At 42.8% G+C, this 27,119-nt stretch overlaps 1 protein-coding gene across 2 annotated transcripts in view; it reads left to right on the top strand.

Moving 5' to 3' along the window:
* The window catches only part of CCHR1.PART1H5orf34 (chromosome chr1.part1 C5orf34 homolog), a 1,113,566-nt gene that overhangs the window by 925,534 nt on the left and 160,913 nt on the right, over positions 1-27,119 (top strand). For both annotated transcript variants that reach the window (XM_044076898.1, XM_044076888.1), the window contains exon 10: positions 9,565-9,663. In XM_044076898.1, coding sequence (XP_043932833.1) covers positions 9,565-9,663 — 99 coding nt within the window. The remainder of the gene's footprint in view (positions 1-9,564; positions 9,664-27,119) is intronic.

Genomic DNA, 27,119 nt, shown 5'->3' with positions numbered 1-27,119 from the left:
TTGGGTTATATCCTGCCAATTATATAACAACTGACTAGCTTCCAAAACTTCAGGGCACCTTCCACACATCCAAACTGTTGTGTACCTTGATCTGAGCTGACTGAAAAGACAGGTCTGGGAGCCAAGCCCTTCAGAGCTTTCTTGCCATGAAGAGTACGCTGCTCTAAGGTTTTCTAGGATCGACAGTCGGCTTGTGATGTTCCTTTGCTGGGCAGATAAGTTCCCTTTGGGGGAAAAAACTTCTATTACAAAAATCCTATTCAGGACAATTAATTTTAAGCTAGGAGTCTCTGTTTTAATGCACTATCACAAGACTGTATTTACTTATTGATTGCTCTCTCTTCCTGTCAGTTTAAAAGATGTTTAAAGCATCTGAAAAAAAGAAAAACATTTTTCCAGTGGAGAGATTGTGTTTGTTTTACTTTTGGGTGCTGGTAAAGTGTTATAAAGTGCTTTTATGTGAAAAAAGTGACTTTTAGACATTACATTTTTACCAGCTTTTGCTGCTTGTTTTCTCTGGGAAAGATGTACCATTTTGGCTTAACCATAGAACAAACTGTCAGTTCCATGTTCGGTCATTCTTTTACCCAGAAAAAGAAAAAAATTTGCACCATAACAGGATTGCAATTTGCATCATCTGCAGGTGGATGAGACTGCTGTGGCCATTAGTTGTACCTCAGACCATTCATCTTTTACCTGGAACCCTCTGATGTAGCACCCACACCTATTACAGACCAGAGGTTAGCAATGTCCTCTTCAGCTGTTTGGTCTTCTCGCTGGGCAAGCCAGTCTTATCAGTCCTAGGAGAGGGAACTGGGAGGGCTTCCCTGTTTTGTCAAAATGTTATGCTGTTTCCTAGGGAAGCTGCTGCTGCCACTAATAACACTCTTGATCCCATGTTTCCTATCAAAAAGAAACAGAAAACTAAATATTTATCTGCTCCTCTTCAAATTTCCTTGGACAGTAGTAGTTTACTCGGTCTGGCTCAGGGTTTAATTTGGGCTAATAATCCTTCTTATAAAGTATTTTCTGGTAAAAGAAATAGGGATACCTCTTTTCCTGGGGAGATTCAAGATTCTGATTATGGACTGGAAGATGAGGGGACAGATGCTAGATTTTTCCTCAGATTTCTGAATCAGACTCTGGGGGGAGAACTCAGTTTTGATTCTCCACATGGGGTTTCTCTTTCTTAGACTGTTTACAGAATGTGCCAGTGTTTTCAGTGGGAGAACACTGAGGTTTCTCAGTCCCACAGAAAATACTGAGCTGTTACAGGAGGTAGTTCAGAACCTTCACCCATTCCCTCCAGTTCTCTCAGCTTTGGAGGATGTTTGTGTGTTTCTGTCTGCAATTTTCCTGATAGTCAACCAGCTGCCCCGAAAAAGGCAGATTGGATGTATAAAGTTACTCATTTTTTTAAGTTTTTATACACTCTTCCCAAACCTATCCTCAGTTGGGGTGCCTTCTGTGCGGAGTCTGCATGTCCTCCCTGTGGTCGCCTGGGTTTCCTCCGGGTGCTCCGGTTTCCTCCCACATCCCAAAGACATGCTGCAGGTGGATTGGACACTCCAAATTGGCCATAGGTGTGAGTGTGTGTGTGTGTGCCTTCTGTGGAAGGTTGGGCGCCGGGCTGGCAACTCGACACTGTAAAACTCCACTGCCAATCATGAGCAGACAGGTGATCCGCTGTGGCGACCCCTAACCGGGAAAAAAGCCGAAAGAAGAAGTAGAAGAAGATACACTCTTCCCAAACCTGACCCAGCAACTATAGCTTTTATTAATCCCATTGTTGCTAAACATTTAGTTAATTCCAATCTTACTCTTTCTGATAAGGATGGGAAGATTATTGATATATATGGGAAAAAGTGTATGCTTCCACAACTTTGATTTTCAGAATACTGTATTGTCAGGCTCATATGTTTGTTCATACTAATTGAGAAAGTATGAGGGATGTTTTGTCTGCAGTGCCTTGTTGTGAGGAAAAAAAATCACTGTTCATTATTTACAGTGTGTGTATGACTCAGTTGATATTCCTTGCAGGACTATGCCCAGTGGTACTGTTTTCAGTAGGTTTGCCTGGCTGCGTTCTCAGAATTTCCCAGATGATGCTAAAAATAAGTTTTTAAAATCCTTCAGATAAAGAATCAGAAAGTGTGATGAAAGGGGTAAGTTGATACAGGGAAGATTTTTTTAACCCTCCCTTTCCAAATTTTCTAAAGGATTCTCTAACCAATTTATGTTTCGTGGTAGCACTAGATTTAAAAGATACTTATCACACCCATATTCATCCAGACCTCAGGTGTCTGTTAAGGATTTTTGTGTCTGGATTGCATTATGAGTTGTCCGCCTTACCCTTTGGATTAGCCACTGTATCAAAAGTGTTAAATTATCTAGCTCCAGTTATAGCTATCAGTTTGATATTGTTAATCCTCATTCATTCCTTACACCTGGGTTATCGGTTCTGACCTCGGAACTGAGTCGGCCACTTTCCAAGCTCGCGACAGCCACAAACTCTCGAGCTAAACTCTTATCCACAGTTCCCCTCTCTGATACCTGAAATTTCATTTGCTGAGTCGCCATTCAGTCGTGTCAAGCCACTTCTCTTGAGCTAAGTAAAACTTCTTTGATAATACCTAATCGTTTTGCAGTTCTCAGTTCAAATTTTGTTAAATAGTTATCCTTTACCCTATCGCATCTAGCAATTCTATTTTGTTTTTTCTAGCCCTTCTTTCTTCTTACCGTGAGGTAACTCCTTTACCATTGTTGGTAAAATCTTTCCTGCTTTACCTTCAGGTATTTTTCGTACCATTGTTGGTACCTTCTTCCTTCCTTTCTTCCTCCTTCCTATCATGGCATAGAAAAAAGGTGGTCCAGGATTTAAAAGATGTGTGGATTGTGGGCATAAATTGTCTATTTTGGATACACATGCGTTATGTGTTTACTGTTTGGGTGTGCCTCACTTGACTGTTGACCCACCTTGCGGGATTTGTACTAACTTTTCTAACAGGACTTTGGTGGAAAGGAAAAATAAACTGATTTTAAAGGGACTACTTAAATCTTCCTTTTTAGAGGCTATTTCTGAGTTGGAGGCCTCAACCCCTCCTAGTTCCCATAAGAAAAGAGATGACCACAAGAAGACCAAGTCTCTTCCATCATCTCCTGCTGGGGACCACCAAGAACCGAGACCTAAGAAGGCCAAACTTTCTAGTTCAGCTTTGACTTCCTCGGCCCCAAGGCTTCCGGTGCCTAGATCTTCTGCACCTTCTATTACTTCGGCTCCGAGTTTCGTGCCCTACAACTCATCACTTCCTCACTGGCACGGACTTTTTCTTTGATGCAGACCTTTCCGGCGTCGATGACTGCTCCGATCCCCTCTCCTGCTTTGACTCCGACAATTTACATGGCATCGACTATCCTCTCGGTACCGACCACCTTGTTTTCCGCACAGACTCTTTCAGCACCTACCATAGTGCCAACTACCACTTCAGCACCGACCTCGTCGGTGCAGACCTTACCTTCGGCACCCATTATCTCCTCGGTGCAGACACCAGTAGTGCAAGCCTTAACGGCTCCGTTGTTCTTGGTGCAGGTGCCTATTTTAGCACCATACAAAGACTCCTTTGTGGGCAGCGAGTTTTCTTCATCCTTGGATAGACCTGACTCCCCTTCAGCTATGTTCATGAAATCCACTTGAAGCCTCTCAGAACAAGATGTGGTGCGTCTTGTGGATCAATTGCTTTTGGCCAGAGGTATCCAACCCTCCAGGACCTACTCTTCCTTCGGAGGTGAACATCGTTCTCCAAAGACTCCTACATATTCTCCTCCTTCATTGCCTTTGAAGCCCCTTGCTGTAGCACAGACTTCCCTCACTTCGGCTCTTTTCATGGACCTCACTAAGGAGCCACATTTGCCTTTGTGGCAGGAGAGACTTGTCATGCCAGTCACTGCTCAGGATGTGGCGTACGTACTCCTGTTTTTCACAGCCATCCAGGGACTCCGAGTCGGTGGGCTGATTTGCTTGAGCGAGGTGTGACCTCCTCGGGTGGACCAGCCTTCCAACTCATGGAGAAGGTTCTTGCATCTTTTGGCGATCCTGTGCTATCAGTGCCCCCATCCTCCTCTGGACTGCAATTTACACACGCCACCCCTGGCAGACACCGGGCACAAGGGCCTCAGGACACACTCCCACAAGAGACCTATTTTGCGCTGTCTTCCCCAGATTCAACCCCTGAGGAAGTTCTTCGCAAGAGTTTGTGTAAGAGGAAGCACATGGACTCCCCAGAGGAGTCCCTCACGGAAGACACAGACTTTGATGATGGGAAAAGGTCCCCTCGGTCAACCTCTGAGGTATCCATTGGAGATATCTTCAAAGTGCTTACGCCCCTACCTCCTGGGTTACTCCACCTGCCGATGACCTTGTCCTGCTCATCGTGCAGTGTGCATGGAAGGCTGCTGATGCCGTTAAAGCCATTCCCCGAAGTCCAGATAAAATCTTGTCCCCTCCAGATAGTGAGCCTCACTGGTCCAAAAGTCTTCCTGTAGATGCCTTGGTGGTGGTGGCCGCAACAAAAAAGGATCTGGCGGAAGAAAGCCAGACTGCCCACCTGCCCAACAAAGAGTCCCGGGTGCTGGACAGATTAGAGAAGCGTACTTTTGCATCAGCGACCTTTGCAGTCAGGTCCCTGAATTATATGGCACATTTTACCAGCTTCAAAGAGACTTGATTTTTGAGCGCTCTGAAACTTTGACTGGAGCTGTGTCTGATGAGGTCTGGGACAAAGTGGCCTCACAGTTAGCCACCCTTGAATCGATCTCTAACTCCTCCATGTGTCTGATTTCTCACTCATCAGAAGTAGCAGCTAGAGCAGCGGGTGCAGGCATAGTCATGAGACGGCTTGCCTGGATGCGCTTGTGTGATTTCGCGGAACCCTTCAAGGCTTCCTTTATGAATGCTCCCATTGAAGCCTCTGTGTTATTTGGACCCAAGGTAAAAGACACACTGGCTAGATGTGAACAGGATGATAAGACCCTTTCTGCCATGGGTGACGGTTATTCTTCCCCTCAATGGGCTTTCTCCAGAAACCAGAAGAGTGGGAAAATGTGACACAAAAAGTCTCAAGGTTCTTTCCGTGAGACACGAGACGAGTTTTCCCCTAGAGGCAGAGGGGGAAATGCATATGGAAAATGCCCCTTTCGGTGGCAGATGAGGTCCGCGTAACTAGGGTTCCAGAGATTCTTTCTCTGGCCAGTCCTACCAGCCCTCCTGAAGAGCGCCCCAACTGCTTTCCTCTGGAAGCAGTTGGGGGTCGTTCCTCTTTGTACCCTTCTGCCTGGCTAACCATTACCACCGATTCTTGGGTACGAGAGATAATAACCAGAGGTTATCATATTCCCTTCGATCTTTGTCCCGCTCCCCCAAGAAACTTACCCAACGTTCCACCCAGTTAAAGGGAAGAAGCAGCATTAGAGATTTCAAAGCTGCTAAGAAAAAGAGTCATGCAAATAGTCCCATCAGACCAGATAGGATCCAGATTCTACTTAAGATTATTTTTGGTGCCAAAAAAGACCGAGGACTGGAGACCAATTTTGGATCTCAGTGTGCTAAACAAATTCGTAGAGGTACAGAAATTTCAGATGGTCACAATACAGTCTATCCTACCACTCTTGGAGGCAGGCAATTGGATGTGCTCTATAGATCTTCAAGATGCATGCTACCACATAAAAGTTGACAGACCATTGAGAAGATTCCTTCGCTTCTGTGCAGGAGCCAGTCATTACCAGTTCCGAGTACTGCCCTTCGGACTCTCTACAGCCCCCAGAGTGTTCACAAAGTGCATGGCAGTTGTCACAGCTCACCTACGACTGCAAGGATTCCGGATGTTTCCATACCTAGATGACTGGCTCATCACCGCCGCCACCAGACATCTATTGGAAGAAGCCTTGGCATACTCTCTTCACACCGCAGAAAGGCTAGGTGTAACTGCAAACTGGCAAAAATCCAACCTATCCCCATCCCAATCCATAGAATCCATTGGGGTCCTGTTGGATACAAAGAACTGCACAGCATTGATTCCAGAGCACAGAATTTTAAGGATAAAACAACAACTCATACTCATCCTCTTAAGGGAAAGATCCCCACAGCACATTCTGTTCTCAAGCTGTTGGGTTCCATGGCAGCCTCCATCACCATTGTCCACTTGCGAGATTCCACATGAGGCTTTTACAATGGTTACTACTCACCCAGTGGTACTCTTTTCAGTTTCCTCTATCATCCCAGATTCGGGTGGCTCAGAGATGCAAACAAGACTTGATTTGGTGGATGTCGCAGAACTCATCACATTGATCTCGCCCCTTCACACCCCAACAGCCCAAAGCCACAGTGACCACGGACGCCTCCATGATGGGGTGGGGGGGCTTTTTCAGGGGAAGACAGTCCAAGACACGTGGTCGGAACTAGACGCCCATCTGCATATAAATGTCCTAGAACTGAGGGTGGTGCTTCCAGCGTTGCAACCATTTCATCCCCTCCTTCCGTCAGGGACTATTGCAATACAATCGGACAACATGGCTGTAGTCTGGTACATCAACAAACAAGGCGGAACCAAATCCTACCCACTTTGTCGAGAGGCCATGAGGATATGGCAGTGGGCAATAGCTACCAACCGCTTTCTCATAGCAATGCACATTCCCGGGAGTTTTAACGTCATAGCAGACAGATTAAGCAGGTGCATTCTGCAACCACACGAGTGGTCTCTGAATCCTCTTATAATGATGGAGATTTTCAACCACTGGGGTCTCCCTTGCTGCGACCTCTTTGCATCCCCAACCAACAACAAATGCAGCAACTACTTTGTCCTGATTCCCCCTCGGGGACAGTCACCCAGGGACGCTCTAGTCCATGATTGGCCCTCGGGTCTGCTTTATGCCTTTCCCACTCTTCCTCTTCCTCTTATTCCCCAGCTCCTGAAGAAAGCCCGCCGGTTGAAGAGCAAGATAACCCTCATAGCGACATATTGGCCTTGTCAAATTTGGTTCCTCTTCTTATGGCCTCACCTGCTAGATCAACCATGGATTCTCGATCCAACTGTGGACTTGATCTCCCATCCACAGAACCTGATTCACCCCAACCTGAACAGCCTGAAGCTCACAGCTTGGCTCCTCCACTTCCCGTGATTGCCTGGCAGACTGATCTTTCTTCCCCAGTACGTGACATTCTTATTGCATCTCATAAGTCTTGCACCAGAACTACTTATCTCAGCAAGTGGAAAAGGTTTACCATTTGGCTGAAGGAAAAACGGATAGATCCTTTTCAGCACTAGTGCCGGTAGTACTGGAATACCTGTCCAGTTTATTCCAATATGGCCTATCTGCTTCTACCATTCAAGTTCATTTGGCTGCAATATCTAATTTTCACAATGGTGTCCATGACTCTTCCCTTATGTCACACAAATTATGCAAGACCTTTTTAAAAGGTGTAAATCATTTGAAACCCCCTTTTAGAGAACCTATCCAGCCATGGGACCTGTCATTAGTCCTGCAAGCTTTGACAACATCTCCTTTTGAACCAGCTTCTTCATGCAACCTCAAGTTTCTTTCTTGGAAAACTTTGTTCTTGGTCGCCATTACTTCTGCCAGACGTATCTCTGAACTTCAAGCTCTATGCATCAAACAGCCTTACTTGATCTTTCATAAAGATAGAGTGTCATTGAGAACTAATCCTTCCTTCCTGCCAAAAGTGATCTCTGAAATGTCCATTAACCAATCCATTGAATTGCCAGTTTTCTTTCCCAATCATTCTAACAGAGGAGAGTATTGTCTACATACCCTAGACATTCACAGGCAAATTTGTTTCTATCTAGACAGAACTAAGGCTTCTCTCAAATCAGATCAGCTATTCCTGGCCTATTCTGGGCCTAGACTTGGATGTGCTGTTTCTAAGGTCACATTGGCTAAATGGTTAAAAGACAGTGTAATATTTATTCACAAAACTCACAATATCCCTCTGACTACAGCCATAAGGGCTCATTCCACTAGATTGGTAGCAACTTCTGCTGCCTTCTGTGCTAGAGCTTCTTTACCTGACATTTGTGCAGCTGCAACTTGGGCTAGACCTCATACCTTCATCAGCCATTACAAATTGGATTTGGTCTCCAGAGGAAGAGCATCCTTTGGTTCAATGGTGCTCGGGAATGTCCTTCCATGAGAGCCTCCCAGGAATAAAGGTAGCTGGGGGACTCTGTCCCACGCATAAGGAATGAACGAGGATTAACAATATCAGATAAAGAAGTTATGTCTTACCATAACGTTCCATCTGTATTGCTGATCCTTGTTCAGTCATTATGACCCTCCCTCCCCCCTCCTGAGGCTTATAGTGGATCTCATCATCCGGTTCCATTAGGTCCTTTGACCAGAGGTAGCCTCTACTTTCTTTGACTTGCAAACTCAATCTGAGGTAATAAGGAGAGGGGAATTGTGGTTAAGAGTTTAGCTCAAGAATCTGTGGCTGTCGCGAGCTTGGAAGATGGCTGGCTCAGTTCCGAGGTCGAAACCAATAACCCAGGCGTAATGACTGAATGAGGATCAACAATACAGATGGAACGTTATGGTAAGACATAACTTCTTTTTCCAGGATACAGGGTTTCCACATTATTCCATATTTACACAACTTGCTTATCTTTACAGAGTCAAGTATCCAGTATCTCTTACATGGGTGGGTGATCTTTTACACAAACTGGGATTCCAAGAGGATATTCAAGTGTCTTTTTTGACTCCTTCCCACAGGATTCTCTTTCTGGGGTGTCAGCTAGATCCCTCAGTTCAGAGAGCTTTTTTTTCCATATGTGTGTGTATACATATATATATATATATATATATATATATATATATATATATATATATGTGTGTGTGTGTGTGTATTTCTAAGGTTATCCTCTCAAACTTTGGTCACTGTGAGGGAATAACACTGGATTTGTCTCTCATGGCATCTATGATTCTCACAATACTGCTGGTAAGTCTCCACATGAGAAACTAGTACCACAGGCTGAATACGTATTACATCATACATTAAGCTGCTGTTTATCATCAGTTATTTCAGTTTGTCTTTGAAATGCAGCTGATTTAAGCTAAACATTAAGATCCATCATCTCACTGTGCATTACTTTGCAGCAGAAGCAATTATCAGCAGTATTAAATGAAATATACTGGCCTATATCATTTTCAGGGGGAAAATGCTATCAGGTTTTACCTATGCTGTTATACATGTTGGGGTACTCACAATCACACCCGTTATGAAATCATGCTTGTGAGGAGGCCCTTGTAGAGACAAAAAGCAGGAATGGAGCTGCAGCAGCATTTAGACTGCAAATAACTGCATTTGCAGTTGACAATAACATGTTGCTGCAAATGTAGTATAACACGTCACTGGTAAGAAAGCATTTCTTATGACAGATACAGAATGTCTCCAAACCGGTATATGAAGAATTTATTTGCTGACAAACACTTGCTACTATTGTACAGGTGACATTATGCAACAAACAATACATTTAAAATCTTACATTATTTCAGGTATGTGACAGCAGCAGTAAAGTGGTGTCAGTGGGTGACTAAGTGCCACAAGGGAAGGACATCATCAAATGATCAATATTCTGGCCAAGATAACACTGTGTAAGTATTTATTTTGTTTTATGTTTTTATTTATTTGCTTAATTATACATTTATTTAGCTATCTGTTTGGTCGACCACAGATTCAAGGAAGCACATTTTACTGTTTTTGTTCAGGAAGAACATATACAAATTCTGACTTTGGGATTCAGACACATTATTCATTGTAGATCTTGAGACAGGGTTACTGTAACAAAAGTAATGACATTTGGAATTACACACCTTCTGTATTAATACTGCCATGGCTACAACTATGATGTGCCATTCTGGTAAGAAGTGTAAGTCCTCCTTCAGTTCAGCAGAGGATAGTGCACTCAGTTTGACAGCAGCCAAAAACAGGGATCATAAGCCAGTTACCAAGATACAGAAGGCTAGTCACAAACTCTGATACTGCGCACTTTAAATATTAAAACAGTATCCTTTTCAGTACATATGTTGAAACCATTCGGCATAATTTTAGAAGTGCAAGACAAGGCTTATCCCATAGTGCATAATTTTGGATAATCCAATTTCCCACAGTTGAGAAGGCTTTGCCTTTAGAATCTTTTATCAGCACACCTATTTTCCTGCCTCAAGCGTTTGACTACAAGCTGCTTGCCTTGGAATATTTCCAAGGAATTGGCCAGGCAACAAGGATCTGTGATGGTTTACCCTTCAGATCAGTGTAAAACTGCAAACTAAAAAAAGGTGAACCCTTACCTGCACAGTTGAAGGTCCTAAAAGGTAAAAAGAAATGCAAGAGAAGCCATTCTCTTTTGTCCTCCAAGGGTGAGGAGATTTCTTTTTTGGCAGAAGCTGAGTCAGCACCATGCCACACGCAGTCCATGAAGGCATGGCATCTCGTCTTAATGGTTTTATAGTTCCACACACCAGAAGACATCATCTTTGCAGAGGCTGTCAGTTATGCATATGATGATAGTGTCAGGATTCAAATGTTATGGTCTTGTGTCTATTCCAGAGCTTTAATGATACAAAGAGAATAAACAGTCTGCATGCAGCCACTAGAACTTACAAGAACAGACTTTATGCTATCCTAAGTAAAGGTAGTATCTTTCTAGCAATCATAGGGTTTTCCGTTCCAGAATATTTCTCTTCACCTCTTCTTACTCTAGGAAATCCATACCACTTTGCCATTTGACAGAGAACTGAATTGTTTAGCACTTATTGTTACTTATCAGAGCTCAGTTATGGCCAATGTGCTACAGAAGCTACCTTATAATGCTTAAAAAGACAAATTATTAAAACTTAGTGCCACAGCTAACAAGACTAAGGCCAAAACTTTCAAATTTATATTGGTGCTGTGGATGCTGCATCTGGATCAGCCATATCAACCGTAGTTTTGAGGAGGCATGGCTGGCTAATGAATGAAGCCTTGAGGATGTTAAATGTCAACTGTTAGATGCCTCACAAAGGGCATTTTCAGTCCTCTTACTGATGACATAATAGCTAATGTGGAAAAGAAAGGGAAAAAGAGAATAATCATTTTTCAGAAGTTTACCATATTCCATTTTCTCGGCTTCCAGAAATTAGCTTATAAGGAAAATGCCCACTCTGCAGAAAGAGATAAACTACATCTGTCCAACAATTTCATGGCCAAGAAGCAGTATAAAGGGAATCATAGGTTCATAGGTAGGTACTAGGCTATATATAAGCCAAGCAGTACCCTGGCTTTTGCCACCCAAGAAAATTATTTTCCTGTGCCCCTGTCAAGCAGAGCCACAGAAGTGATCCCCAGGGTGAATTTCCTATCTCCCATCCAATCATCAAGATTTTTCTTGAAGAGTGCTAATGAGGAGCTTTGTTTGATATAGATAGGTAGTTTGTTCCAGAGTATGAGAAGTCTCTGGGGTAGGAATCTATCCCTGCAGCATGTTCTGTTTATTGTGGTGACAAGGTTTAGGTCCCTTGAGCGTGTAGCTTGGAGGGATTGGGATTTCTTTAAGTGGAGCATGTCCAACAGCTCTGGGTTTGACATAGCTTTGTATGTTAGGCAGAGATCGCCTCTGAGTAGGCGATATGCGACAGAGTAAAGCTTGAGTTTTTTGAGACGGTCTGCATAGGGCATCTGTTTGAGGCTGGTAATCCTCTTTGTGAGGTATTTCTGCGGTCTTTCCAGTTGTTGTAGATGTCTTGTGAGGTACATACCAAAAGGGACGTTGTACTCTATAATGGATCTAATGAGTGATGAGTAGAGGGGAACAATGACCTCTTTTTTCCTGGATGAGAAACCTTTTGTGTGATGAGGTGTGCCATGTAGAAGGATTTCCTGACTACTGTGGCGATGTGATTATCAAAGGAGAGACTATTGTCCACCTGTGTCCCAAGGTCTCATGACACTTTCGGTGATAAGTAGACTATCGCCTATGTGGTAGTTCATGGGTACAGAGTTTTTACCAAAAGGGATGACAATGCACTTTTTGGTATTGAGCTTGAGGCCATGGCTTTGACACCAGGCATCTGTCTCAGTGAGACCCTTTTGTAGGATGTCTACATCATTAGGAGTTTTGATTATGGCTTCTAGTTTGCAGTCATCTGCAAACTTTGTTAGCCAAAGACCTTCTGTGTTAGCTTGTACTTCAGAGAAGTAGATACCAAACAGGAGAGGACCCAGGACTGAATCCTGTGTTACTCCACTTGGTCTGAAGTTGGATTTAGAGTCTGCTACTTTCACAGTGTGGGTTCTGTCAGTGAGCCAGTTGGCAACCCATCTTGTGACATAGGGATTTATACCTAGTTTAGTGAGTTTATCTATAATTCCAGAGTGGGGGATGGTGTCGAAAGCCTTGGCGAGATCTAGATAGGCTGTGTGAACCACCTTACCCTCATCTACGGCTTTGGTGACCGCTTCAAAGAAGTCTATCAGGTTTAGGAGACATGATCTGCCTTTTTCAAACCCGAACTGGGTAGGGTCCAGAGTTTGGAGATTACCAATGTCATTGTTTATAAGTTCCATGATGATACATTCCATAACCTTGCAGACCAGGCTCATCAGGCTAATGGGGCGGTAGTTCCCAGGGTCCATGGTGGCTCCCCCTTTGTGGAGTGGGATAACCGTTAATACCTAGTTTAGTGTGTTTATCTATAATTCCAGAGTGAGGGATGGTGTCTAAAGCCTTGGCGAGATCTAGATAGGCTGTGTGAACCACCTTACCCTCATCTACGTCTACTTCCTAGCTACTTTATGATCCGGTGTCAGGGAACATGCCATCTCTTCCCCTCTCCCTTTCCGTGTAGCCCCAAGAGACAGCTTTCAGTTTATTTTTTTTTTTCTGTTGGCAAGAAATAACCACAAGCAAATAGGTACTAAAATTAAGAACCAAAAGTTATACAGTAGAATTTCTCCAGAAACCCCAGCTTCATTCCGTCTTGCATACCCCATCACATCAAGTAGCACAGGCTTTGCTATTAATGGATCAGTTATGGTTAAATTAGGTAATACAGCAAATGTTTTTCATTCAGAGAAGTCAGATCTTCTATTCCAGGCAGTTTTTGGAATAAGAAAAAGGCAGCACTGCAAGACTCATTCTAGAATTTTCAGACCTGAGCACATTTGTGCAAACAAATTCATGATGGTAACACCAAAAACAGTGCTGCCTTAAAAAGAGGATGGGGACTAAATTTATAAAAGTGTGCCTCCCACAAACACGACTATACAATATGTTGCTTACTGATCTTTTTTATTCTTCCGTCTTATTTTTGTCTTGTGTCTTATGTCTTCACCAGCCTATTTGTTCCACTACTTTTACTGCAGGAAATATTTTCAGCAAACTTAAATTATCACTTTTCTGCATGGTATTAGAATATGCGCAATCTAATACCTTTATTGTTTTCAGACTTGTAGTGTAAAATATAAGAATTATGTTCTTCAGAATTCATCTGCACAACAGATAACCTCTACTGCCAGAAGTGCAACATACGAGCTTTACTTTCAGAAGTATAATGATTTTGTTCTTACACACTGATGTAACATTCAACCACAGAATTAATAAATCCTTAGAGGCTTATGAATGGGGCCACTCGATAGGGAGCCATTTCATTATTTGCTGTCTACTATTTCTGGACATAGAAGCCCTTTAGTAGTCTATTCAGTGGCTAGTTTAGTTGGTATCCACATGCTATTTCTAGACCTAGAGACATGGTTACTCTTGATTTAGCAACAAATCCATTACTGACCCATGGGTCTTAATCATTTTTGAAGCAGTACTGGAGCATTCAACAGTGGGTGCATTGCTAATTCAGGCTGGCCATATCCACTGTGCTGGCACCAGTTATGATCAACACCAGTTGACAAAATATGTAAGTTTCATATATAATGGTGCCACCCCTTCCTCTAATGTTCATTGCATTTTTCATTGCAGGAATTTACGTAATTCCCAGCACAGCATTTCACAAATAATGCTGTAGATGGAATCATACTTTTAAGCATCCTGACAGCATGGCTTTTAATTCAGGCAGACATTTAGTCCCTCTTCAGCACCACATCAGGCCATATAAATCTGCTTTTCTTTCTTAGTAATTTTGCACGTTAAACAGGAATTCCAAGTTTTCTTTTGAGTGAATAACATGTTGTGAAAACTGAGAAATTGTTAAAAGCCAGTAAAAGTTATAAGTTTGGGTAAATTCAGTTACTGGCTAGCAACTAAACTACCTTGGATGATGGCAAAGAAGAAATTTGAAAAAGCAAACCCCAACCAGAAAAAAAAGTTCTCTGCCTAAGTATTGCTGATCCCTGTCTGCATTTGATTTTGGATTGGAGTTAGTCATTTAATGAATGGTTACTTCTATTTTTTATCTTTATTTTTTTATATTGCATTTTGTTTTGTTTTAGTACTTTTTGTTCTTTTGGAGTTTTAAGAGGTCTTGGTTAGGGTCAGTTGGAAAATAATTATTTTGTAGACCTTGAATAAAACCCAGCTAATTAGTGGGAGGAGCTGGAAAATAACATTCCTTAGTTAACTACAAGTATTTAGTGGCATCTTTAGCTGTAAGGCTGTGTGAGTTGCTGTTCTTTGCTGAAGTATTGCTGATCTCTGCCTTTAATTTACCACTGCCTGTCCTACTCCTGTTGTGCTTTTAAACTTGGTGGCTTTTCAGTTGGATGCCCGTACTATAAATCTGACTTTGGACACTCTTCCCAGTCATTCTACTGAACATTGAGAAGCCCCCAGTCTCTTAAACTTGAATTATCTTCTGTTTCCTACCTTCACACTTACCAAAAATAATAATAATAATAATTGCACTTTATTCAGCTGATTTTACTATATTTGTGTTTATTCCTGCTTGCTCAGTTGCATTTGACCTGCTGCATTTAGTATTGCTGGTTAGTAGCCTGATTACATTGTAACTGTTATTCTAAGCCTCTTAGTTCTGATTTAAGCACTTGGGCTCCAAACTAGCTATCTTGCATTAGGAAGGTTTGTGGCCTACAATTTTGTGGCAGGAGAGGTAGCGTACACCCTTCTGAGTTGGAAATTGCTGGTTGAAGGCTTATTGTGTTTATCTTAAAAGTGTAACTTATTGTAAGCCTCTTAGTTCTGGTTTAATCACTTGAATTACAAACCAGTTATTTTACATTAAGAAGGTTTGTGGTCTACACTCTTGTTGGAGGAGAGCTAGCCTCCATCCTTCTGAGCTGGGAATTACTGGTGAAAGCTTATTGTACATTTATTTGTTTGGCTAGAGGGTTAGCTTGTTTAAAATTTGAAACTTTTTGTATGTGGCATTTGGCGACCACGCTACTTGAGAAGAAGAGTGATGCTGGTTTCTGCTGAACTCTACAAAAGCCAAGACTTACATTACCATGTCCACTGCTTTGGCACTTGTTTTTTCACATTGTTTTTGACACAGCTGCATTAATTGAGTGTTTCTGTGTTGAATATCTGCACCTTTTGATCTTTTTTGCAGTCTTTAGAACTGCCTTGGTTTCACTTTAGTAAGAGTAAAGGGGACATGGGTCACTTTCTGGGCCGGAATTGTGTAATGGAAAGAAGCGTGTGATGTTTTTTCATTGGCTACATGGTCTTGTTTATGACTTTTTTATTGAATCTCTGCTGCTGTTTAAGAGTCGCTGTTACACAAGGCTTGGCTTGTAACCTAAGAGCTCCAAGGAATTTGGTGACCACTCTACTTGAGAAGAAGTGTGATGCTGGTTTCTGCTAAACTCTGCAAAAGCTAAGACTTACTTTACCATAACCACTGTTTCGGCACTTGTTTTTCACATTGTTTTTTGTCATAGGTGCATTAATTGGGTGTTTCTGTGTTGAATATCTGTACTTTTTGTACCTTTTTATGATCTTTAGTTAGAACTGCCTTGGTTCCACTTTAGTCAGGAGACCCGAGTCATTTTCTGGCCCAGGATTGTATAAAGAAAAAAAAAAGAGTATGCTGTTTTTCATTGGCTACAGGGTCTTGTTTTTTTTTTTTTTTAATCAAATCTCCTCTGATACTTGACCATTGCAGTTGCACAACACTTGGCTCTTAACCTACAAGCAAGATAAGGCTTACATTACCATATCCACTGCTTCAGCACTTGTTTTTCACATTGTTTTATCACAGCTGCATTAATTTAGTGTTTCTGTGTTGAACATCTCAACTGTTTGACCTTTTTTACAGTCTTTAGTTAGAACTACTGCTCTCCACACAGTAGCACCTAGCAGTGAGCTGTATAGACTCCGATATCTTGCAGCGTAATTTCCCCTTGTAATATGTATAGACACCAATCTCTCACAGTGTAGGCTTCCCTTTAAATATCCTTACTGTCTAAACAGATATTTTTAACTATTAGAGCATTTAGTTTGTGCATAGGTGAGCATTGTTCATCAAGTTTCTTGTCTTAGTCACTTATTCAGTATTTTTCCCTTACTCGTCCCTAGTAGATCAGCAGCCATGGATTTGCACTTCCCAATTCTCTCTGTGGCCAGTCTGGTTGAGATGGGTATTCTGAGGCATTTTAGAAACTGCCTCTTGTACATTGACAACCCACTTATACTTAAGAAATCAGAAAAAGTATGTGAGAGGTGTAAATCGTTGGAGGCAAAACAATCTCATACAACTAAAACTAATCTTATAGTGGTTGTCAGCGACACTTGCACCTTGCCTACTGCACTGTGTAATGATCCCACACATAAAAATAACTATGCTGAGGCACTTGCAGGTAACCGTTCTAAAACACTAAGACCTCTTGCACAGCATAATCCAAAAAGTGGGTCCTCAGCCATCATGTAAACACTCCATTAAAACACCACCCATAGTTACACATATTAATACTGTATCCAGTGCCTTTAGTGCTAAGTCCTTAAGGCAAACCAGCACACAACCAAATTTCCTGGTCGTTGGTGATTCTATATTGAGGCACACTGATGTCCCCCTTACCAGACCGAGTAAGGAGCAAGTCACAGTTAGCTGCCTTTCCTGGTCTAGGATCCATCGTCACACAGGCACTTGGGTCATTGAACCACAGGTACAAGTATGACTGTCGTACTCCATGTGGCATTAATGACCTGGGATGTACCTCCCTTGACTAAATGAAGGGAAGTATGATCGAGCTCAATTATTATATGTCTCAGGCAGGTATGAGCCTAGAACTAAGCAGCATGCTACCTTATTCAAGGATGATGCCATTTTACCTGCAGAAAATTATTGATCTGATGTTGTCAGTCTTCATTTTATCCTTGACAGATGGGTTCGGTTCCAATCTCGGAACCATCTTGGCCGTTACTACAGCTTGTGCCAGCCAAAACCTCTCAAACTTCACCTCTACCCAGAATCCCTCTCTCTCAGTTACCCCAGATCTCATTTGCCGCTTTCCGAAAATGGTTGCAAATAGCTACTACTCTCGAGCACTAGTAGTTTAGGTAATTTTTTTTTCTTATAGTTTTTCTGTCTCATTTCCCTTTTCCTTTTTCTTTTTACACTTCGTGTATTTCTCCCAGTATCATCTTTGATACTTTTTCCCTTGAAACTTTAATGCATTACCCACTATCATTGCTGATAGTTTCCCTCCCCTCTCTCAATCGTAGTCTTCTATTGTCCCTGTACATGCTTGTGTATTTCTAAAACTGTGGTTGATAGTCTCTCTTCCCTTTTTTCCTTCTTTCTTAAAATATGATTTATAAGAAAAAATTATATCTATCTTGTCCTTGCTTTCCTTTTTGTTTGTGTGGAGTGAGATTTATTTAGCAGCTTTATCTGTTTTCTCTGCTCGTCATGGCTGAAGAGGGTAAAGGCTCCTCTGGCTTCAAAAAATGCCAGAAGTGTGGCCATAAAATTCCCCCATCAGACTTTCATTTACTGTGTGCATATTGTCTTGGTCCTCACCATTTACAGGAAGATTACAGCATTTGTCATGCCTTCAGCCACAGCACTTTAGTGGAAAGGTGGAATAAACATATTTTCAAAGGACTTCTCCCTTCAGCCTTTGGTGTGAAGCCTTATTCACCGGAGATAAAGCCAAGACAGATGATTCTTCTCCTTCCTCATCCTCTGTTGAAAAATAGAAGAAAAAAAGTCTTTTGGTTCCGACCTCCCCCTCGGTCCTGAAAGCCAAAAAATTGAAGACCTCAGCTCCGACAGTTCAAACAGAACTAAAGGTTGTTGCTATTTATGCTCCTGTGCTGACGTGCATTCGGGCACCGATTGCAATTTCAAACCCTTCGACATCGAAGTCTTCGATACAAAAAGTGACTGCTGCTTCTTTGCATAGAACTACCTACTCTCCCTCTATTGACCCTTTGCTGGGAAGTTTCCAGAGGTATTCTTGCAGAGGCCTAAGTCCTGTTCCGCGTCATTCATCCGTTCCACCAAAAGCCTTTCAGAACTCAACGTGGAGAGGCTAGTGAATAAAATTTTATGGGCTAGAGGTCTTTCAGGCTCCTCTTTGTTACTGACCCCTTCAGGTATTGGTACTGAAACTTTTATGCCATTAACTACTCCTCCTCTAACCTCCTTGGCGGTCTTAGAGTCCTCTGTCTTGGAACCCCTGGCAATGACTGTACTGGCTCTGGAGTTCGCTTCTTTCGAGCCGGTAGTTACCTTGAGCTCTTTGGTTGCTTCTGAATCGGAGACCTCCTGGAGTCTTGACTACCCTGCCAGTTCCAGGGGACAGGTCCTGACTCCAGGCTTTTTGGAGCCAACCCTGCTCCCTGGAGCTTCTGCTTTAGTTAGTTCCATTCTGGCTTCGGTCTTGGGGTTATGTTCTTTGGAGTGGGGAGTGACCTCAGTTCCAAGGCAGTCCTTCTCAGTTCCGGGTTCCCTTCCCTCTTCAGGAGGGGCCGGCCTTCAAGATTATACACAGGGCCCTTTCTCTGGTAGAAACTCAGTCGGTGCCTCCCCCTTGGGACAGGTTCCTCCCTCTAGTTCTGTTATTCCTCCTGCCTCTACACTGGGACAGTAGGTGCTGAAGTCTGAGGTATCGCAGGCACAAATACTGTCATCTTCTGAAACTTCCCCAGATTATCCCCCTGAGGAGGTCCTCAGAAAAAGAAGTGTGAGAGGAAGCACTTGGATTCCCCCAGGAATCAGTCACCAAAGATACAGACTTCGATGAGCAGGAAGGGTCCCCACAGTTACCCCCTGAAAATGTCTCATTTGGAGACATCTTGGAAATATTAAAACAGAGGGGTGGCTGGAAGTCCCAGAACCCTTCCTCAGGAATCTATTTACCTGCAGGCTTTCAGCACCCTTCAGTCTACCTCTTGGGTGACTCCACCCGCAGATGAACTCATTCAATTGATTTCTCAGCAGGCGTGGAAAGGTCAAGGCTCCATCCACCCAATAAAGAGTCTCGGGCTATGGACAGGTTTGGGAAGTGGATCTATTCTTCATCGACCTTCGCCATAAGGTCTTTGAGTTTTTTTCTCACATTTCACCAGACTCCAACAGGATCTGATTAAAGAGTTGTCAGACACCCTGGCAGGAGCTGTAGCTGAGGGAATCCAAGAGAAAGTGGCTTCCCAGTTAGCCACCCTGGAGTCTGTGTCCAGTTTGTCCATGAGGTTGATCGCTTATACGGCCCGAGGGACGTCTAGAGCAGCAAGTACAGGCATAGCCATAAGGTGACATACCTGGATGCACCTACATGACTTTGCAGAACCAATCAAGTTTTCTTTTGTCAGTGCTCATTTTATGGAATGTCCTTGTTTGACTCTAAAGTAAGAGAGACTTTATTCAGGTGTGAGAAGGATGGTAAGACCCTTTCTGCTGTGTGCATACATTTTTCCACCCGCCCAAAGGTCCTTTTCTAGGAACCACAGGAGTGGTGGAAAAATATGGTTCAAGAAATCCCAAGGGCCTTTCCAAGACACGTGTAGAGAGTTCCCCAGGGGCAGAGGGGGAACTAAAATGAAAGACACCACCCTCGTGGCAGGGGTGGTCTACAAAACCAGGGCTTCACAGATTCTTACTCAGGCAAGCCCTTTCAGCTTTCCTGAAGGGAAGCCTGATTGTCTTCCTCTGTATGCAGTCGGGAGATAATTATCCTTGCACCTAAACACCTGGCTAAACTTAATAAAAGATTCCTGGGTGCAGCGGATCATATCTGGAGGTTATAGCATTCCCTTTTCTCAACCTTCCCCTGTTCAAAAGAAAAATCCCTGATGTTCCACCCAATCAGAGGGATTCAACAGTGCAAGAAATCCAGAAACTGTTGGACAAACTAGTCATCCAACAAATCCTGCCAGACCAAGAAGGCTCCAGAGCCTACTCAAGCGTCTTTTAATTGCCAAAAAAGACAGGGAACTGGAGACCAATTTAGGATCTCGGTGTATTGAACAAGTCTGTTTGAGAAATAAAGTTCTGGATGGTCACAGTACAATCTATTCTTCCCTTTCTGAAGAAAGATTATTGGGTGTGCTTTGTGGACCTTCAGGATGCGTGTTACCATATAAAAATGGACAAATGCTCCACAAGGTTCCTCCACTTCCAGCTGGGAGCCAGTCATTACCAATTCAAAGTACTGCCCTTTGGACTCACCACAGCCCCCAGGGTGTTCACCAAGTGCAAGGCAGTAGTAGCAGCTCATTTGAGACTGCAAGGATTCCGAGTACTTCCGTACTTGGAAGACTGGCTCATAACCGCTTCGATCAGGCATCAATTAGTAGTAGCCAGAGACTACACCCTTGACACCTGTGCCTATTTGAAGATTATCGTCAATCTAGATAAGTCACATTTAACTCCAACACAAAATGTAGAATTCATAGGGCAGTACTGAATACTCAAACAACAATAGCATATCTTCCCCCAGAATGACACCAGAGAATTGTGGTTCACGTTCAAAAGTTAATTCACAGGAAGAGGGTTCTAGCATGATTACTCTTGCAAGCTCTAGGATCCATGACATCTCCCATAACTCTAGTCCCGGTAGCCAGGTTACATATGAGAGTTCTGCAATGGCTACTAGCTTCCTAGTGGTCTATCCTTTACTACCCATTGTCAGACTAAATCTTAATCACCAACTCTTGCAAAAATGGACCTTCTTTGGTGTATGCAAAATGAGCAGATTCTTCACGGTTGTCCCTTTGGTTTTCCAGAGCCCACGGCCATAGTGACCATGGACGCCTCCCAGATGGGGTGGGGGGGCATTATCTGGGCAAGATGATCCAAAGCATTTGGTCCCCATTAGAGGCCAAATTGCATATCAATGTCCTGGAGATAAGAGTGGTGCTTCTTGCATTGCAGGCCTTTCAGACTGCTCTTCCTCAGGGGACTATTTCAACTGAAACGGACAATATGTCAGTGGTTTGGTACATCAACAAACAGGGAGGAACCAAGTTGTACCCCCTTTGTCGAGAAGCCCTCAGAGTGTGGCAGTGGGTGATCTCGTCCAACCATTTTCTAATTGGAATGCACATTCTGGGAATTTCCAGTATGATTGCAGACAAGCTGAGCAGATGTATCCTTCAGCCATACGAGTGGTCTCTCAATATATAAGTGGCAAAAATGAATTTCATTCATTGGAGTCAACCTTGCTGCAACCTGTTTGCATCTCCCCTAAACAACAAATGCAGTAATTACTTCTCCTCAATTCCCCCTCCGGGAGGGTCACCAAGGGACACTCTCTTCCATGATTAGCTCCCTGGTCTCTATAAGCCTTTGCCCCGGTACTGCTAATTCCCAAATTCTTACAGAAAACACTCAAGTTGAAGAGTACAGTAATCCTCATTGCCCCCTTTTGGCCTTGACAGGTTCCTCTTTCTTTGACTTTACTTGATTCGTCAACCTTGAATTCTGGACCCAGTGCCAGATCTCCTGCCCCATCCAGACAGCCTTATTCACCGAAACATTTCAAATCTCAAGTTGACTGCATGGTTCCTCCAATTCTAGTAGTTGCCAGGTGTTCTAATATGCCCTCTCCAATATGTCACATCCTTTTATCGGCTCATAAACCTTTTATTAGAAAAGTGTATTTAAGTAAATGGAAGAGATTTATAATTTGGGCCCATGAAAGACAAAGTGACCCTTTCTCTGCTTCATATGAGCATGTTTTAGATTTCTTTGCATCTCTGCTCAATCCTGGGGCTTCTCCATCCACCATCAAACTACAATGTGATTCCTAATTTTTACAGTGGTTTAGAAGAATGTTCTTTAGCCTCTCACAGGCTTTGTAAATCAATCTTGAGGCACTCTTTTGTCAAAACCCCCATATAAATATCTGACTCCTCCTTGGGACTTGAATTTAGTACTACAGGTGATAATACATTTCCCTTTTGAACCCTCTGCGGAATGTGATCTGAAGTTTGTATCTTGGAAGACACTTTTTTTGGTAGCTATTACTTAGCCAGAAAAATTTCAGAAATCCAGACCTTATCATCTGAACCTCCTTACCTAGTCTTCCATAAGGATGGGGTATCTTTACAAACAAATCCCTCCTTCCTGCCCAAGGTAGTGTCAGAGGCTAATATCAAACAGACTATTAATTTACTGGTCTTCTTCCCTAATCATTCTAACAAAGGAGAATATGCTCTACATTTACTAGATGTCCATAGACAATTATGTTTCTATCTTCACGGAACAAAAACTATAAGGCAATCAAGTCAACTGTTTTTCGTTTTCTACTGCAAAGCTGGAAAAGGCAGTCAGCAAGATTACCCTCTCTAAGTGGCTGAAAGACTGTATTTCTTTCACTTACGATAAAAATAAATTAACCTTGCCTAAACCTGTCAAAGCACATTCTACAAGGTCTGTAACAACTTCAGAGGTCTTCCAGTCTAAAGCTTCTGTGGATGACGTATGTGCAGCATCTACTTGGGCTTCTCCGCAAAATTTTATTAATCATTACAAACTGGACCTGGTCTCTAGGAGATCATCATCTTCTGGCGTGATGGTGCTCAGGAATATCCTTCCGTGAGTCCACCCTAGTTTTTAGGTAGCTGGGGACTCTGTCCCATCTGTCAAGGATAAAATGAAGATTGACAACATCAGATAAAGAAGTTATGTACTCACCATAACGTTCCATCTGTGTTGTCGATCCTCATTTATTCTTGACTCCACCACCCAAAGATTTTCAGTGTGGTGGATCACATGTGCCTGAACTGTTATGCTACCCAAACACAGTGGATAAGGCTTCCATCTGGCTTATGTCCTGTTTGTGTATATATATATATAGATGCAAATATGTTTTCACATGTTTACAAATTTTCTTCTGCAAACTCGATCTGAGGTAAGTGAGAGAGAGAGATTCTGGGTAGAAGTGAAGCTCACGAGTTTTTGCTGGCACAGGCTGTAGTAATGGCTGAGTTGTTTGCGAGACTGGAACCAAGCCATCTGCCATGGATAAATGAAGATTGACAGCACAGATGGAACATTATGGTGAGTAGAAAACTTCTTTATTATAACAATTGGCTTAGCTTCTGGTGTCAGTCCAAGGGGATACAATATTTGACAGCCTGGGAGGACATGGTTGACAGACAACACTGCTTTGCCAGGGACGGTCTGCACTTATCCTCTCTAGGCTTTTCAGATCAGGAGCGGCCCTAGGTCAACTGGTGCCCTAGGCAAAAGGGCTCCACTGGGCCCCCCACCACATTACCTGGTGCCCCCATCCCGGTCTACCTACACTAAATAAATACTGGAAAAGTGCCCCTGCTAGACTGGCGCCCTAGGCGGCCGCCTAGTTGGCCTATGCCTAAGGCCGGCTATGTTTCAGATTTTGGCAACGAACCTCTTCCACCTCCATACTGCCTTTTTTTGGCAATGCCAAAATGATAAACCTCCCAGCTTAACTAAACCTATGAGGGAATATCTGAAGGTGGTACTGCTCAGTACTAGAAGTCTTAACAAGAAATTTCACTCCCTGCAAGCCTCCCTCTCCCTGGAGAGTGTAGACATCTGTGTAGTAAGAGAGACATGGTTTAAAGTCAAGGAGAGTACCCCGGCAGTGTAAGGTTCTAATTCCTTTCGCACCTTTAGATGAGCTACTGCACATGAGGGAATTAAAGGTGGAGGAGTCTCAGTCTTTATTAAAAACAACCTCACATCCATACAAGTTAGTGTATGACCCAGTGGAATGTATGCATGTGCAACTCACCATAAACAGGGTCTTGTACCATATCCTTGCAATCTATAGGTCCCTCTCCAAGTCCCAAGAAAACCACACTACCTATCTCAATGTACTAGTTCCTCACTGTTCAACCCAATACAATCTTCATGGGGGATCTCAACTACCCCTGTATAGACTGGGAATCTTACACAACCTCAAATGCACAAGCCCAGCACTTCCTAAATTTCATTAATACCAACATCTTGGAACAATTGGTCCATTCTCCTACCAGGGGTAAAAAAATCCATGACCTTTTGCTTATAAACATGCAAGCCTGATGTTCCTCACCCAATGTAATATCCTCGATCATCAGATCCGACCGTAAGGCACTATTAATTGAAATAAAAATTAAATCCAAGGACCCAGCAAAACCAAAAACATTTAGGAACTATTCCAAAGCTAATCTCTTGCTACTAAATGACACCTTTGCTAAATTCCAAGCACCATCAAATCCAGTAAACACTATAGCATATGCTGAGCTGTTTACAAAATCTCTGTACAGCCATATTGATAGCTGTGCCCACTCGTATTCAGAATAAGACAAACTCAGATGACAAGCCACCGTGATGGAATCACAGTATTAATCAGTTATAGAACAAAAGAAAAAAGCTTGGCCAAGTGTAGGAGGAACAAAGCCCAACATACTTAAAAGAAAAAAAACTCTTGCCAATCTCTGTAGGCAGCTAAGATTTCATAAATTCATAGACTGTTACTAGACTACCAACATGGGAGAACTTTCTAAGCCTAGCCAAGTTTTCCCAAAAGAATGATGATGTCCATTATCTAAATAGGACACTGGGTACCAGACATTTCTAAGCTGCTACTGTCCATAAGGGACATGGGTGCTTAACCTGGAGTACATTTTCTATTTCCCCACTCACTGGTTTAGGTTGCACTTAAATTAGCTAGTAAATGTACTCTGCTTCACATAGATGGGAAGCTTGTTTCATAGGAGAGGCAGTCTCTAAGACACATCTGTCTCTCCAGCATATTATATTTAACACTCAGACAAAATTCAAGTCCCTAGATCTTGTATTTCTAATATTGTTTGACTTACGAATATGCAGGAGATTCATAAGTGTGGGGTTTGCAGATGCCTTGAAAACCAGACATAGATCACCCTTCAGCAATCGGGAAAGGGCTTTAATGTGATCTGCACAAGGCAGGTTTGTTACGCCTTGTTAATTAATACCTCAAAGGTGTAATTTGAAGAAATAAAATAGTTTCTCAGGCAAAGGAAAACAACAACAAAGCTTTCTACAGCCATGCTCATAACCTGAAGGAAAATATGCAACAATGCACACAACTTACTGTAAATGGCATCACCCACACTGAAACAGAGGCCATTGCCAACATTTTGGTTGACAGGTTCAGCTGAAATCCTTCCCAACCTGATAGTTCAAAGGAAATACCTCATACCACATTACCCCCAACCATCACAAGGGAACGGGACTTCAGTGCACTTTCCAAGGCCAAGAAAACTGAATTGATGGGCCCCCAATAACATCCCAGGATGCTTACTAAATATCATGAAACATGGCCCTCTCTGGTCCACTTGAATCACTTTTCCACTAGAGCCTACAGTCAGGTTTTGTGCCCAAGGAATGGAAGGTGGCTACAGTCATTCCTCTGAATAATTGAGGTCCAACCACCAATCCAAGTAACTATAGGCCTATAAGTCTGACCAACCTCCTATGCAAGGCCATGAAAAGAATCATCATGGGTATGAGATATGAGAACATAGGTAACCTGCAAACATTGGACCCGTCACAGTTCATCTTTGTTACAGTAAGGTCATGCCTATTACATCTAGTGGATTTCTTTCAGAGGGTCACCAAAGCAATGGATATGGGCGTTATAGACAAGTTCACTAAATTAGCTATAAACCCTTTTGTCATCCACTGGTTGCAAACTGGCTCACTGTAGGACCCAGGCGGTCAAAGTAGGTGAGGCCACCTCCACCAAGAGGCTCGCCACTAGTGGAGTTCCCCAGGGTTCAGTAATAGGCCCGCTCATTTTTGGCATCTGTTTCTCTCAAGTGGACTCAAACTCTAAAGGTGTATGGCTAAGTTTGCAGAGGATTGCAACCTGGGGTTATCATTTACTCCCCTGCAAAAACTGGCATTCTTCAAGAAGGCCTATCTCTGACTAACAAATGGTGCCAAAGCCATGGCCTTACACTCAATGCTAAGAAATTCATAATTTTACCCTTTAGGAAGTCAATCATCCTGGCTACTTACCATATTGACAATGCACCCCTAAGAGTTGACCCATTGATCAAGGATCTGGGTATGCATGTAGACAGTAGCCTTAACCTTCCACCACCACTTGGCCACAGTGGTAAGGAAATCCTTTTATGTTGCACACCTTATAAGTAAAGGCATGGTTTGTAGGTCTAAAGAGGTCATTATCCAACTGTATTCTGCCATTATAAAACCAATCATACAGTACGATGCTCCCTTCGGTATTTGCATGACCAGGCATATGCAGCAACTACAGCAACTTCGGAGGTTCCTTACAAAAAGAATACAAGGCATAATAAATCTGCCTTACAAAGAGCACCTTAAAGCTCTTTCCCTCCACTCAGTCTGCTATAGATTACTGTTGGGTGATCTGTGCCTGGCATACAAGGCATCCACAAACCCCACACTTATGAATCTCCTACATATTCATAAGTCAAACAGTATCAGAAATACGTCTAGGAACCTGAATTTGTTCTTTGACTTAAACAGAACATGCTGGAGTGACAGGTATGTGTCCCAGAGATTGCTCCTCCTATGGAACAAGCTTCCCATCCATGTGAAGCTAAATTTGTTTATTACCCAATTTAAGCACAACTTAGACTAGTGAATAGGGAATGGGAAATTTATGCCAGGCCTGGCACCCATGTCCATTATGGACGGAGGTAACTTATAAATGTCTGGCC

This window comes from Protopterus annectens, chromosome 1.part1, assembly GCF_019279795.1.
Source record: "Protopterus annectens isolate FY-2018-M chromosome 1.part1, PAN1.0, whole genome shotgun sequence".
Lineage (NCBI taxonomy): Eukaryota > Metazoa > Chordata > Ceratodontiformes > Protopteridae > Protopterus > Protopterus annectens.
The sequence above is the reverse complement of the archived record's forward strand: the minus strand, read 5'-3'. Positions and strand labels throughout refer to the sequence as shown.